General features: G+C 40.5%; 1 protein-coding gene across 3 annotated transcripts in view; it reads left to right on the forward strand.

Moving 5' to 3' along the window:
• Positions 1-15,619, forward strand: part of epha7 (eph receptor A7) — a 187,908-nt gene that overhangs the window by 62,395 nt on the left and 109,894 nt on the right. For all 3 annotated transcript variants that reach the window (XM_041805147.1, XM_041805149.1, XM_041805150.1), the window contains exon 5: positions 7,995-8,330. In XM_041805147.1, the coding sequence (XP_041661081.1) occupies positions 7,995-8,330 (336 nt within the window). The remainder of the gene's footprint in view (positions 1-7,994; positions 8,331-15,619) is intronic.

The raw sequence follows: 15,619 nt of genomic DNA on the forward strand, positions 1-15,619 counted from the left end.
ACATTCCTGGGCTAGGGCTCCTTCATTTGCATCCGTGCCGTGCCTAGGCCCACCTCGTCCTTCCGTGTCGAGGCCATGAAGCGTGCCGCGCCCAAGCACGGAACGATTGGACTCACACTGTCTAAACCTACTGGACTTTAGGCTAACAGGGGCCCAGGCATGGTATGGATGGCCAAGTGCACAGGCGTCAAACTTAAGGCCTGGGGGCCAAATCCGGCCCTTTGAACAGTTAAATCCGGCCCTCAAGATGATCTCATATATCTGTAATAACAGGCCCATCAGTCTGAGGTCTGCAGATTTCCTCAAGTATAAAAATGTAAACTCATGTTTGATTTCAAATTTTCTTGTTGAGTCACAAAATCTGAAAAAAGTAAAAAAAATATTTAGATAAGAAGTCAGGAATGTGGGACAAGAAATTAATTTGTGTTTTAATTTCACATTTTCAATTTATCATCTCACAATTTGGATTCAAACTTAGGATTTTGACTTTTAATTTTATACTTTGGGCATTTCAACTCATAATTTTGACTCTAATATTTTGATCTTTAAAATTCCTAGTTCTAATTTTTAGTTGATATTTTGACCTTTTTAATCCAATTATTTTGTATTTTACCTGGTATTTTTAACTCCAAACTTTGCATAATCCCATAGTTTGACCTTTTAGACTCCAGTTAAAATTTTTAATCATATTTTGACTTTTAATTTTATGATTACACATTTTATTTCATATTTTGACTTTTTAAACTCATGATTTTGACTTTCTTTCTAATATATTTGCCATTTAAAAACATTATTTTTTTTAATTCCAATTTCATGTTTTGAGCTTTTTGAACTAATAAATTTACTTTTCTCAGATTGTGAGCCTTTAAACTGAACTTTTTAACTTTTTAAATGTCAAAAATGCTTATCATCAGTGCTAATTTTTATTCCCATATTTCATTACCAGTGAAACAAAGTTGGCAGTTTATGGTTAAAAAGGTGACCCTGTTAGGCTCTCAGGTTAGACCTGAATCCAGAATCCAGCCCCTGCTGTGATTGAGTTTGACACCCCTGGCCTAGTGTGAGTGTGCCCTAAGACTGCCTTTAACTAACTTTTGTAGAATTTCATCCTTGTGGTGCTGTACAAGAAGGATTCTGCACCACAGCAGATGTACAGGTATGAAGTTGTGGCTGGAACTTTTTCAGTTCTGGTGCTGTATAAGTCTTTTTTTCTGCATATGTGAGGTTATGTAGGAATGCATTGTTTTGAAAAGATGGAGAATACAATGCTGCAGCACTGCATCATGTGCAATGTTAGCTGCTGCTGTTCCAAGCTCTTCATGCCCTCCAGGCCTATGCACAGGTCTGAAAGCCATAAATATATAAACATACTTCTGCTGTCATTGCAATGAACTGTGTGCTGTTGCCAGAAGGGAAAGTTAAGACCTGCTTCATCACCCAACCCAATTGAGAGAGTGGAACTCCTAAATATGCTCATAAATTCTCATTTGAACCTGAAGCATGAACTCTTTTCAAAACAAACCCAGCAGTTTTATGTCCTGTACTGCTGCTGTTTTGCAGCATTACTAAGCACTGACTTTTAAAAAGTCACAAACTGAGAAATGTAACAGCAGACTTTATGGCAAAGGTCAAACCAGATCTTTCAGTCATAGCTACCTAGGCTAATTTATTATGGAGTTACAGCTCCTATCAGAAGCATCTATCACTACCCTGACCATGCCACCAGGTGTTTGTGCATTCCAACCTGTCGTGGAGTTGGAGAAGAGAGCGTTTTAGTGTGATTGCTTTTGAGGAGAGACTTTCTGAAAATGAACGATGTGTCACTCTAAGACTACAATGACACAAAAGAGCAAGATTATGAAAACTTGAGGGGGTACCACAGGTACACAGACGTTTCATTTTCACACAGTAAGGGCTCATAATGTGACCCAGTTTGTTCGAAGCGTTCTTCTCTTTCTTCTCCTCATGTCTCGGCGTCACTGCGTGTCTCTGAATACGTCTGGACTCAGGAAAATGAAACTCGTCTGCCCCACTTCACCTGCAGCACAGATTTGCACCACATGAGCCCTCCTCTGTCTGTCTGTCTGCTCATCCTTATAGCTCAAGGGCTTGTCGCTCTGCCTCTTCTTCCGTCTCTTTTTTCTGTCTCTCACTCCCCCACTCTGTCTTATCTCTTCCTGCTCTCTCCTCTCACCCCTCCTCCCAGTCAAGTTTCATTTCACGGATTAGCCTGCCAGAGCCCCCACAGCCTGAAATGTCTCAATCACTTGCTAGCTTCCTTCCGAACGCTGCTACTGTGAAAAAGCATGGCGGAGCATGTGAATGTATGTTGTCGCTGTGCGTTTATTAGGAATGTGTGCATGCACGCTTCATGTTTTCCTGCTGCATCATTTGCATCCTAACATGGCGGGAGCAGATTTTAGAGCAGAAGCTGTGATTTTATGGATAAACAGAGAACTTCAGTGTGTGGAAAGTGGAGAGAAATGGCCTTGAACTCACAGAAGTGTTCACTTCAGATGACAGCTGACCATGTTAGCAGAAGCTGGGGCTGATGTTTTACACACTTTTCCAAAAGATTGCCAATGCATTTGTGCAATTCAGACATAGTTCAGGAGTTTGCTAGCGATTTTTGATAGTTGAAAGCAATAAATGACTTACTATTGGGAGTCTAGGACTTGTACATTTTGATGCTGCAGTATCAAGCATGTATGAACATTGGGGCTGAAGGATAATGCAGAAAAACAAACATTGACATATATTTCCATCTGTGATATATCTTGCTACTTTTGCATTAGAAAAGTGAAATTTAACCAGATAAATCTGTTTAATTTTATGTTCAAATATTTCTTCAATCCAACATTTATACGTCTTTCTTATATGGATCTTGGCCATTTTATAACTTCAGATCTGAACCCCTGCACACTTTCATCACACACAGTCATGCCCTTTTTGGAAGAAAGTCTAAGCTTTACAAAGGATTGTGCTGTTTGTTACTGAAGCATCATCAGCTGTTTGTAAAGTTGTTAAAAGTTGCATTTAGTCTACATTGGGGTCCAAATTAGTTTTCACTGAGGGCTACAAACCAGAAGAATATAACATGGTTTTTCCATTTCATTGAGCAGCTTGGCTCTACTTGGTTTGACCCCAGCGTGACTGGGCTTTACTTTTCTGCTACAACTGAGCTACCTGTTTGAGGGTGCATCTTGAGCTGATAACGCAGTGATTTGAGCCCTCCCCAATCTCGCCCACAGCCCCTAATACTGCACCTGCTGATTTCAGTCCTGGATTAATGTTTCTGTTTGAGGTGACTAAACTGCAGTCAGTCCGAGCAGAGGCAAGGGATGAAAATTTATCACCAGAGGAGGGATACCCTCCACCCTGCAAGCTAGGCCTGAACAATGAATCGCAAATTAAATTAAACTGCAATATGGCATGCTGCAATTTTCAAATCACAGACTGTGCAATATTTATTTTACCTGAAAGTGTCAAAATACCAGTTTGATACAATCATTTTTTTGTGCTTTACACTTTATGCAAATATCCAAGTGTCTTTGTTATCTTCATTTTTTTATGAAAATCTTTTCTTGTTCATGTATTTATTTTTTATTCATCAAAATAAGAATAATATGAGAAATGATAATCCCCTCCAATAAAGGAATTGATATCTAATTTGCTGTTCAAGCCAAAACCACAATAAGATTTTTTTTTTTCTAAATTGTTTATCCCTAGTTAAACTTACAATATCTAATATTGTGCTTGTTCTAATATAGGATGATTTCTTGCTTATGTTTATTGAACAGCACATAAACTGGGGATCCTAAATAATCACATATTAAATCGCAACATTGCGGGAAAAAAATTGCAGTTCGATTATTCACAAATCATTCAGCCATTCTGCAAACCGCTTTGATGTCAGCGCAGTGCATTTTTAGATGAGGCTGCCTTGCTTTGGCCAGGAGGACTATTCTGGGCGTGGCCTGGTGCAGCCAAGATGAGGATAAAAATGCAAATGAGCATGGCTTGGTTTGGCACAGCCAAAAGTCAAAGTAGTCTCCAATCATTTTCTACACAGCTTTTCCTGTTTGGGGGTTGTGGGGCTTATCTCAGCTATCAATGAGTGAGAGGTGGGGGTGCACACTGGACTTGTCGCCAGTCAAATACAGGACTGACATAGAGACAGACAGTGAGGCAGTCACAGAGAGTTAGAATAAGGCTTATGATGGGAGGAAACTCAGAGAGAACCCTAACATGGACAGGGTCAACATGCAAACTCTGCTCAGAACGGCCCTGATCAAGAACCTTCTATGAGGGAGGCAACAGTGCTAATCCCTGTGCCTCCATGCAGCTTGGCCTAAAATCCCCAAATCTATTTTTACCAGTTGACATAGGCTGATATTTACAGCTGATATCGGTTGCTGATTGCAGAAATATTTATCTCTACCTATGCAGATTTAATGTCGATAATATTGAGCATCCCTAACCCTAATCAATACCATTTTATTTTTACTGATTATATATGCTTCTTGATTAAAAAAAATACATACTTTTGTTGTTGGTTCCTTTTGTACAGATCTTTTAATTGAGCAATTGGCCTGACTTTTTTTTTCTTTCTTAAACATCAACATAAACAATTTTGATATGGAATAAAGATCAGCATTGGTTCATGCAGGACAAGGTAGTCATACGCCCAGCTGTGATCAGCTGATGGCCAGCTGATTTAAATATGATGTAATTCTCACTTATCCCTGCTTACATTAATGCTGATGAGCCACGCTACTGCTGGCAAAACTTCACCTCCTCCACCCCAGCCTCCTCCTTTATAGCATAAAGCTTTCCGCACCCTCCCATTGAAATTCATGCTCCTATGTATCAATTGCTTTTCAACTAATTTTATAGTACTCACATTGTCATAAATGTATCCATCCAAATGGGGGTTTCTAGCCATGTGCTCCCTGGCAAATCAAAGCTAGCTGCATGACTAACCCAGGAAGCATCTTTTGAGCAGAGCCTTCTCCTTCAAGTGCGTTTTTTAAACCATTTTAAAATGTAAAATGTCTGACTGAAATATTCCTGACTGAACTGTGTTATCTTGCCTTTCCTCCCTGAAAATATGCCATTTTATAAAACTTAAAAACAGCCCCAGCCCCAGTGTGAGCGTAGGCGTCTTGGTGCACACCTTCTTCCTTGCCCATGAAGAAGATTGAGAGCCGGGTCGAGTGTCAGCTCCAAGGCTGCTGTGGAGTGTCGCTATCAGCACTCCCTCGTCTCCACTTCACCTGCCACAGGTGGCTCTTTCATCTTCCCCGTCCACAGTGTGTCTCTTATCTCCCCCGATAATCATGAATATGGATGCTTCAGCCTGACGAGCCCTCACTCGTAATGGGTGGAACGGGCAAAAACAACCAAGTGCTGTGTTAATGAGCCTGAATATTGTCATAGCTGTTTTGGCACTTTACATATGCATGACCTGTTTTGTTGTGACAAATTAAATGATCTGAAGGGTTCCTCCCTGAGATTACCTGCAGAAATATTCCCTTTAAATCTCCTGGAGAACAAAATGAAGATGTTCATAAACAAAGAATACAAGTCATATAATCTTTACAGCGATTCAGTGATGTTATTTATTTTAACATCTGGACCATAAAAAGCAACAGTCTGGAATTTGAAAGATGAAAGCAGCAATTTGTTATTCATTGTTTTACGAGATGAGATAATCTCTTTGCCATTATAAGAACATTTACAGGCACATTATTTGTGGTGGTGACGCTGTGGAGCTCATTGTTACTGTGTGTCATGTGAAATAGTATATGGCAGTTACACAGCGGTGATAATCCACCTTTGAATCGAGTCCATAAATTCTGAGTGAGTCCGTCTTTGAGTCTTTTTTGGAAGACATTAACTTTAAGTGTCCTGCTGTCTGTTTGATATACGTTTGTGAGGAAACCCAGTAAAGTCTGTGTCTCCAGCTGGGATGGTCGTATATCTTCAGAGAACAGGGAGGCTCGCAGCGCGTCTGTGTGTCCGTCTGAGGCTCCTGATTGCCTGCTAAGCATTTGTCAGAGCGTGTAACCATGTCTCAATCATTTCCATAACAGCTGCAGATTTTATGCTGTTAACAATCTCTATGTAAACAAAGCCCTTAGACCATCTGGATGAATCATCAGCTATTTTTGCATACGAGAGTACACTGTAGAAAAGCATCAGGTTGGTTCACATTTAAAATATGAGGCTGCATTAAAGGGAAACTCCACCATTTTTAAACCTTGGCTTTGCTTTCGAATATTTTGGCATCAATTGTAACAATTGTAACTTCAATCTCAGAGTTCTGGGGAGACGGCCAACTTTTTGAAGTTTTTTTTTTGTTTGTTTGTTTCAGAATTCTGAGATTAAAGTCAGATTATTGACTCTTTTTTTCTCATAATTTTGGCTTTAGTCTCAAAATCTAGAATTTTCATCAGAGGTCTGACTTTAATCTTGGTATTCTGAAATCTTTGAATCATTTTCCTGGTTTATTCTCAGAACTCTGACTCTTTTTCTGAGAAGTTTTCTGTCTGAATCCTGCCTTTAATCTCATTGTGATGTTTCTTTTTCTCAAAATTCTGAGATAAAATTCATAAAGTGGACTTTTTTTTTTTTCCTCAGGATTGTGGCTTAAATCCCAGAATTCTGTTTTTTTCCACATATATCTGACTTTAACCAAGAACTCATTTTGTTTTCCTCATTCTGAGTTTCTTTTCAAAATGTTGATTTTTTTTTCAAAATTATTAAATGTTTGATTTTTTTTTATTTATTTTTTTGTTCATATTATCGTTTAATCTCAAAATATTGATTTTATTTAATTTTTAAATGTTTGATTTTTATTATTTTGATTTTGATTTTTTCATATTTTCGGTTTAATCTCAAAATTCTGAGGTTTTTCCTCATATTGTCAGTTTTATCATAACTTTTTTTGAGGTTTACATCTGTAATTCTTAGGTTTTTATTCACAGAAAAACTCAGTTTTTTTTCCTTCACGTGTTCTGAATTTGATCTTGAAATTTGTACTTTTATCCTCTTAATCTCTAAATTCTGACTTTTTTTTCTCATATTCTGAGTTTAATCCCAGAGCTCTCAGTCTTATATTTTCAGAATTTTTACTTTAACCTCAGAAGTCTGACTTTTTTTCCTCTTTATTCTATCTTTTGAATTTTTAGGGTTAAGGTTCAGTTTAAATTTTTTTTTAAGTTTTCTTCTTGTATCATGTCCTTTCTTTACATATTTGTATTGTTTTCTCTCATTTATATTAATTTATTACTAGTTTTTTTTTAAATGTTAAGTGTTGATGTTTGATAAATGTATACAGTGCAGATGATGTTTAATCAATCATGAATTATGTTTATTAATTGTGATCTTAGAATCAATCATGATGATGGTTTTCTGCCACAGTAAAGTGGCCTCTTTACTGTCCTTAATAAATGGTAGCTGGTATGCCTGGACTTATCTGGAAATGACTACCTGGGAAGAGTGGGTCTTTTTTTGCATTGTGATTTATGTAACGTTATTTTTTTGTCAGTGTGCCTTCTGAGTATGCAGAGGCTGAAAAACTGTGACAACCTTTGAAGAAGTTTGGTGAAGTTGTCGTGCTGCTGCTGTAAAAACAAAGACATGAAAAGCAGCATTGCATGAACTCTGACTGTGAAATTATTTTCCCTTTGAAACTCTGGGCTGCTCTCTTTGATTTCACAGCCCTCTAACACTGACCTTGGTGCCTGCCAGAGCTCACTTCCTCCCCATGTACCTGTACTCCTTTTTTCTGGGTCTTAGCCTTATTATAATTGAGTGTGAGACTTTGGCTCCAGGGCTGGAGCTGGCATGTCCTATACTGTTTTTTTTTTTTTTTTTTTTTTTTCTGAGAACAGTGAAAGCACAGATCCAGTCAATGCACATTCTTGGCTGTCACTTTCCCCGGCACCCAGTTATTTAATTCAGGCTTCCTCTGTGTCCACCTCTGACAGGACCTCCCTCAGCGCCACAGAACCTGGTCTACAACATCAACCAGACCACCGTCAGCCTGGAGTGGAGCCCGCCTGCCGACACCGGTGGCCGTAACGACGTCACCTACAGGGTTATTTGCCGGCGTTGCAGCTGGGAACCCGAGGAGTGTGTTCCATGTGGGCCCAATGTGGGATTCTCACCCGCTCAGTCAGGATTAGTGGACACTTATGTGACCATCATGGACCTGCTCGCCCACGCTAACTACACTTTTGAGGTGGAGGCTGTCAACGGGGTGTCAGACCTGAGCCGCACGCAGAGACTGTTCGCTGCTGTTAGCATCGCCACTGGACAAGCAGGTAAGAAGATGGAGCTGTTTTTTTCATGATGTTGCTTTGCATTAAGTAGTTCTTCTGTGGGTTAAAAGTGCTTATTAATTGTTTTAGTGCGTAAATAAACTTGGCATTTTTATGGAAACTGATGACCGTTTTGTTAAGATCAACAGCAGTCTCAAGTGTTCACATACTGTAGGGAGCTGAGGCCTGGAGGTTAACGGCCAAGCTTAAGCATCAAGAATACAAGCATAGGGAAACTATTAGCATCCTTATGTTATGTAAAGGATGCTACACCCCAACTTTTGTGCAGATATGGTTCTACTTGTTGAAATGGCAAATCATAATTTAGAGGAACTAAGCTCCTGGGGGGCACTTTGACCTAACGAAAAATTTAAAATATAGTTGTGTTCAGGCTGTGAGTCTCTTCATATCTGTCAAGTTTGGCGATGTTTGAAATAAGCACGTTAGAGTAACAACAATTTCTGTTTTTGGCACATTGCCAAAAATCTCATCCATCTTTGACCCCCTGCCATGGCTGTGTCCTTTGACCAAAGCTCAAGCATTTGATACATTTAAATCTTCAACATGTCTACAATCAACTAAAAATGATATGGAGTGAATCAGATGAAGCCCCTTGGTTGAGTTTGTAAAAATGTAAACCAAGTGAAAAAGGTACAAATCCCCAAAATATGACAGTTATTTGTATATATCAGGCTTCCCATTGATTTTTCACCTAGGTGGTAAGAGACTTTTTTGTAGGTCTGGACATGATACATGTGCACCCAAAATTTCATGCATGCAGGTGAAACCCATAGGAGGGGCTTTATTTTTGAAGGGCTCTGTTGAGCCTGCACAAGCAGTTTGACTCATAAATTTTCACTACTTTTGAGTATTATGCAAATTTCTGTGAGCTATAGTGCATGTTAAAGCCCCCAAGTTAGCAATTTCTCTGACAGGATAATAATAAGTCTTTGCTTTCCAGTATCCTCTGTACTATTTCGGTGCTTGGGCCCTGAAAATAGACATAAATCACATTTATTACCAACTGCCAATCTGTTTTTTACAATTTTGGCATCCTGTGACCCGGTGTCCTAGTACAGGGAGGTTGCATTTTTCATTTGCAGAACTTTAAATTTCATTCTGCCAAACTTGTTGACCTGTTGTACTCAGTTGTCAACATTTTTCGGTGCCAGTGGTGGTAGCAAAAGCACTTTACATAGTCATGGTCAACTCTGTCTGCCAAGTTCTTTTTATAGTGAAAGAGGAAAAGGCACAGATTTTGGTCAAGTTTCAGGATTTAAGTTTCAAGAAACAAAGTTGTTCTCAGCAACTTTGTAATTTGATATGGCAGACAAGTAGGGTGACTTCTGCTGTTTTTGCTACAAGCTACAATGCTGCTACTTTGGGAGTACTGTGATGTGATTTGTTTCTAAAACACTGGCCTCTATTCTAGCCTAATGTCCTCACTTTAATCTTATTCTTTGCACGTAGTCATGAGTTTTGTATTGATCTTCATCTCTGACCCTCACACACGAATTGAACAACCAGAGTGTTAATCTTTTAAGCTTGGGTTGCAAAATGTTCAACTCGTACCACTCTGTGCACACTTCACACTTTGCTCCTGCTGAGAGTTTAATAACACGACGATTGACAGTTTAATTTTGAAACCCTCTCATATGCAAACTACAGTAATGATTCCCCATTAGCATTAATGACCATAGTTTGATATGATCCATAATAAATCCAGATTAATTTCATGTGTATATCACTGCTGTGGCAAACATTATTAGCTTAGCAATGATGCAGACTCCCAGCGGTACATTAAGAGCAAGTTCTGTATTCGCAGCTCAGTCTCCAGGGAATCTAATGTAATTAAAATGCTGTATTTTGCAGTGACAAAGCCGTTTTTATTCATTATTTCTATGGATCCACCCAACAAGATTCCTCTTTCATGCTTGAGCATCCATGAAACACAGTTGGCCCGATAGACTGTTCTGACTATGGTGATTAAAAGCAAGAAAGTGCAAAGAGAGCACTGTTGCTTTTGCTTGATAAATAACCTAATTTTAGCGTTAAATAAAGCTGGTCACCTGCCACTTCTCTCATCAAAAACATACATCTCTAGAGGCTGTGGCTTGCTACCAAAAACAGTTTATTTAGAGTCATTATCTCCGTTGTATCTGCGAGGGGGAAAGAGGCGTTGAGTTGAATGGATGTGTGTGGGATGCAGCGTTGGGGGATGATGTATTTCGTGCCGCTCGGATCGTGACAGAGACACGCGCTGGAATGTGCCGAGGGGTTGCCTGGCCAAGGACACGAGGATGCTGAGAAGAGGATGACCTGCAGGAAAAAGGCAGAAAAAAAACAATTAACACATGGTCTTTTTGAGTCACTCATAATTATACGTGGCGTGTTGACAACAGACAATTACTCAGTTAACCCGAGTGGAATATTTAGCCATTAGCCATCGTGAGAGAGTGGCGTGCTTGGCCAAGATGGTGTCATGTTTATTATTTTGAGTAAGTGGCCACCATTAAAGCACTATAACACTATAATCAGTGTAATTGGCCAGGGAAGGTCAGGTTTCTGATCATTTTGTTTGTTTAGTTTGATCTCCAATCGTTATGAAATTAGCTCATTTTCATTTTCAAAATGACAAAAGATGCCTTGATTTCCCAGAGTCCTTCATGGTGGTGCTTTGGACTTATCTCTAAAACGCAATTTAGACCATGATGCAATACCAAACCCGGCTTTGAAACCCAGACTAATCAAATTCCTTCAGGGTTAGCAGCTCCTCAGTGCAGGGTGACCCACTCCATCTGTTCATGTGCCGGGACTGGGACATAATAATACCTCTAAATGAAGGCTGAAATTACAGAAGATAGCACTGAAAAGAATAAATCAAATGAGCAGAAGAATGGGCGCAAAGGTTTATTATAGTTGTTTCATGCATGGCATATGTGAGTTATATAAGGCTCTTTATTAGAGCGAGGCGTTTGGCTAAAAGCAATCTGTCCCTTGATAATTTTTCTTTTTATAGTGCAGAATGATTCATGGCACATTTCTGTCAAAGGAAATAAAATTTATAATTGCTATGACACAAACAAGATTACATATTTCTATTTCAAGGTTCACTAGTGAGCTCCAGGAGGTTCTAGATTATCTACTGTAAAGTAGATTGGTAAAGGACGCACTGTAACAACATGAGTGCATAGGTATGCTAAAATTCCCTTGTTTTTACTTAACTTTTCCCCTGATCTTTATAAAGACATTTATCAAAAGTTTGGCAGTCTAATTTTTGATGTGAGGCCAGATTATTAAGATCAATCAGTATTTTATGTAGGGGGATTGGAGTGTAGAGAAAAGGAAGGGGAATAGCCACTGGTGTACTGGTGCTTGCAGAAGTTGGTATACTCTTCAACAAAGGATAAATGGCCTATGTTAAAGACTGCTCTTGTATATTTAGTAAAGGGTCTTTTAAATTTGCACATTGGCACTCAACTTTTGTTCTTTGACTCCAGGTAGTAAGGATAATTTTGAAATGATGACAAATGGAACAAGATGAAAGAAAGCTGGACTGCCAAGTGCATTCAGAAAGTATTCAGACCCCCTTCATATTTCTCAGTTTTGCCACATGCAGCCTGATGCTACAGTCAACAAAAATCTCTCTAATCTACAGTTAGTACCCCATCATGTTAAAGTAAAAACAGAATTTTAAAATTTACAAATTTCTAAAAAGAAAATGCCTGCAGAGCTCATAGTCAGGATTGTTGCAAGAAGCAAATCTGGGGAAGGTTACAGAAACACAACTGATGCACAGAATGTTACCAAGAGTACAGTGACCTTCATAATTCTCAAATGGAAGAAGTTTGGGGGCTATACAGCGGCACAGGGGTTAGCGCTGTTGCCTCACAGCAAGAAGGTCCCTGGCCCTTCGCTTCCCAGTCAGGGCCTTTCTGTGTGGAGTTTGCCTGTTGTCGTGTGTGTGTGGGTTCTCTCTGGAGACTCTGGCTTCCTCCCACCACCAAAAACTTCCTCGTTAGGTTAATTGGTGACTCTAAATTGCCCGCAGGTGGGAGTGTGAGCATGCCTCGTTGTCTGTCTCTATATATCAGCCCTGCGATTGACTGGCGACCAGTCCAGGGTGTGCCCTGCCTCTCACCCAAAGACAGCTGGGCTAGGCTCTAGCCTTGATCAAACTGAGATCAGGGAGAAAAGATCCATAGTTAGAGATGTTCCCAAGAACCTGATGGTCACTCTGACTGAGCTCCAGAGATCCTGTGTGGAGATGGGACAAAGTTCCAGAAGGACAACCACCACTGCAGCCCTCAACTGATCCGGGCTTATGGCAGCATGGCTAGATAGGAGAGTCCCCTCTGTCCAAAACATGAAATGTGGCTTGGAGTTTGCAAATAAGGAAGGACTCTGACAGTCCTGAAGGACTCTCAGACTGTGAAAAACCATCAACCTGTCTTTAAGACCCAGCCCACAGTACCACAGTCTTTCAGTTCTACAAACAAAGATTGATTGATTGTAGATGCTCTGGTCTGATGAAGTCAAGTTTGAACTGTTTAGCCTCCAATCTAAATGTTATATCTGGAGGAAACCTGGTATCAATACCATCCCAGAAGTGAAGCATGGTGGTGGCAGCATCATGCTATGGGGATGTTTTTCAGCAGCAGGCACTGGGAGGCTGGTCAGAGTTGAGGGAAAGCTGAATGGAGCAGAGATATCCTCAATGAAAACCTGTTCCACTGCGATCAGGACCTAAGACTGGGCCGAAGGTTCACTTTCCAACGTGGCAGTGGCCCTAAGCACACAGCCAGGACATCACAGGGGTGGCCTAGGGATCTGTGAATGTTCTAGTGTGGCAAAGCAAGGCCCCTGACTTTCTGACCTGGACATCTCTGGACAGACCTGACTGAGCTTGAGAGGATGTGCAAAGAAGAATGGCACTGAATCCCCCCAGTCCAGGTGTTCAAATCTTCTTGAGCCATATTCAAAAAGACTCAAGGCTGTAATTGCTGCCAGAGGTGCTTCAACTAAGTTTTGAGTAAAGGCTCTGAATACTTAGGGCAATGTGATATCTTAGGTTTTCTTTTTAATAAGTTTGCTACATTTCTAGAATTCTGTTATTAGAGGCAGAGTAAGGTGGGTCATACCTTTGGCATCCTCCAAAAAAAAAGGCAGTATACTACTGAATGATGTCCAACAGAGAGGATTTAGAATTAAACGTACTCTATGGAGACAAAAAATGAGTGGGTATAGACTGCTAAGAAGAGAGCTTTGGCCTGGATATACATTATCAGTTGTCCAGACGTCCACTGGCTACACCAGAAGCAACAACATCACCCACAGAGGCTTTTTTGCCAACAGACAGAAGCTCCTCAAGGGCTTCTTAATTGCCCTTTTTTTGGATATAGAGGAACTGTTTGGTTAGACAGGGGGAGTTTAAAGTAAAAGTTGGCTTTTTGTTCTAGAAAGACCTTGGATAATGTGAAAAAAAAAGAAAAATCTCAGCCTTGATGTTGACTCTAAAGACTTCAAAGGTTGGGGTCCTGTTGGAAAGCAGTGCTGCTGATCTGGACGACATCAAGCTTGTGAGTCAATATTCAGCATTAGGTTGATTGGACGGCCATGTGATGGGTCTCTCTTGTTTCCCATCTGGTGCAGACATTAGCTTCATGCTGCAGGGCTCATTGTCCTGCTCACTGGACCCTCGCTGTGTCCGGAGCTCTTCGGGCAGTTAGGGAATGCTTGAGCGCTTTGTAATTGGAACATCGGAGCTTCCTAAAACAATCGGTCCTTCCTGAGCAAGCATGCAGGACCACTCATTAGAGAATGACTGCATTATTAAAGCTTTTATGGCTCATCATTCAGAATTGATTAACCTTTGCATGGCGAGGTGCCGGAGCCTGTAGCACTGAAAGAAATGTGTAAAAAAAGAGGCTCTCCTCCTCCTCTCCTCCATCTCTGCTCATCCTCACCCCCTGCATGATAATCAGCGTGAACATGGGCTCGTAGCTGGGGACTGGGGGAATGAACACGTTTTGTGTGAATGCAGATGGTGATCCATCTGATGAGGAATTCACACCTCCCCTAATTACACCAAAGGAAGTGTCTGGAGTGAGGCTGGAGCTGCACAAGGTGCTGAGTGCTTATTGTTCCCAGAAACCTAATTACCTCTTAGCTCTGTCTTAAATGAGTTTAAGTAGAAGCTGCTAGATCTTACGCTTGATTTCGATGTCTGCGCCGCTGTTGCAGCGCCTGAATAGAAATCCGTCATGTTCAGGATTTTCGCCGTCGCCATACGCTGGAAGTTAAGAGTGTGTTTCAATCAGCGCTCTATTGTGAGTCAATAGTAGCACAGAGACGCCCTCGGAGGCCCTCGGAGGCCCTCTATGCCTTCGCTTTCCTCAAGCGCACTTGTAAACAAGGCCTTTTGTTCTTCCAGCACACTCGTGAGTGGGCACTGCTCATAGAATAACCATTAATATTTATTCAAGCCGCTGTTCACATCTCTAAGCCAGAAAATAACACTTTCGGAGAAGGGCACCGAAATAGGATTTAAAATTAGTTATGGGAAAGGCAAAAGGACCGTGTGTTTTTGTGACTTTGTGTGTGCTCATTTTGCCCGGGACCGTCGGAATGGGTTTAGGTGCGATCAGCATGAGGTTTAGGGCACATAATGAGTGAAAGGAAAAGCCTGTGGAAATTGATTTTAATGTTGACTGCTTGTGTTAGCCAGCAGCACAAAGCCTGCTACGCTCAGATAGCAACTTTTACAATAGTTGAGTGGGGCTCTGACTTATTCAACAGCTCTACGAGTGAGTCAGAGCAGAAAACAGGAGGGACTCGATATTTAGAGCTGTAGGTCTGACGAGAGCCTGAGAGTCACCGTCCTCACTCAACAACTGATAAGATATAAACATGTTGGAAGCTATTTACAGACATTATACATTAAATATATTTGCTGTTATAAAATATTTGCCTGTTCTCATGCTCAGCTTGTCAAATCTGGCAGCTTGGCCAGTTGCCCGGCATGTAGAAATATAACCATCTTAGTACCATCTTTGGGCCTTTCTCTGAGCTGTGCTCTTTTTCTTAGTTTGAATGTGTAAAGTCAGCACAACTCAGAGCACAAAGTCTGCCTGAAAATACTCAGGAGCCATGAATCAAACAAACAGAACTTTGTTATAAAAATCCAGATTGGATTCCAGTGTGGGAGCAAGTTTATTTAGACTTAATTGTTGGTGTTACAATGCATTTATAATAGTATTTTATATAGAACAGGAAGTGGATTTTTTTGATGA

Source organism: Cheilinus undulatus, linkage group 14, assembly GCF_018320785.1.
Source record: "Cheilinus undulatus linkage group 14, ASM1832078v1, whole genome shotgun sequence".
Lineage (NCBI taxonomy): Eukaryota > Metazoa > Chordata > Actinopteri > Labriformes > Labridae > Cheilinus > Cheilinus undulatus.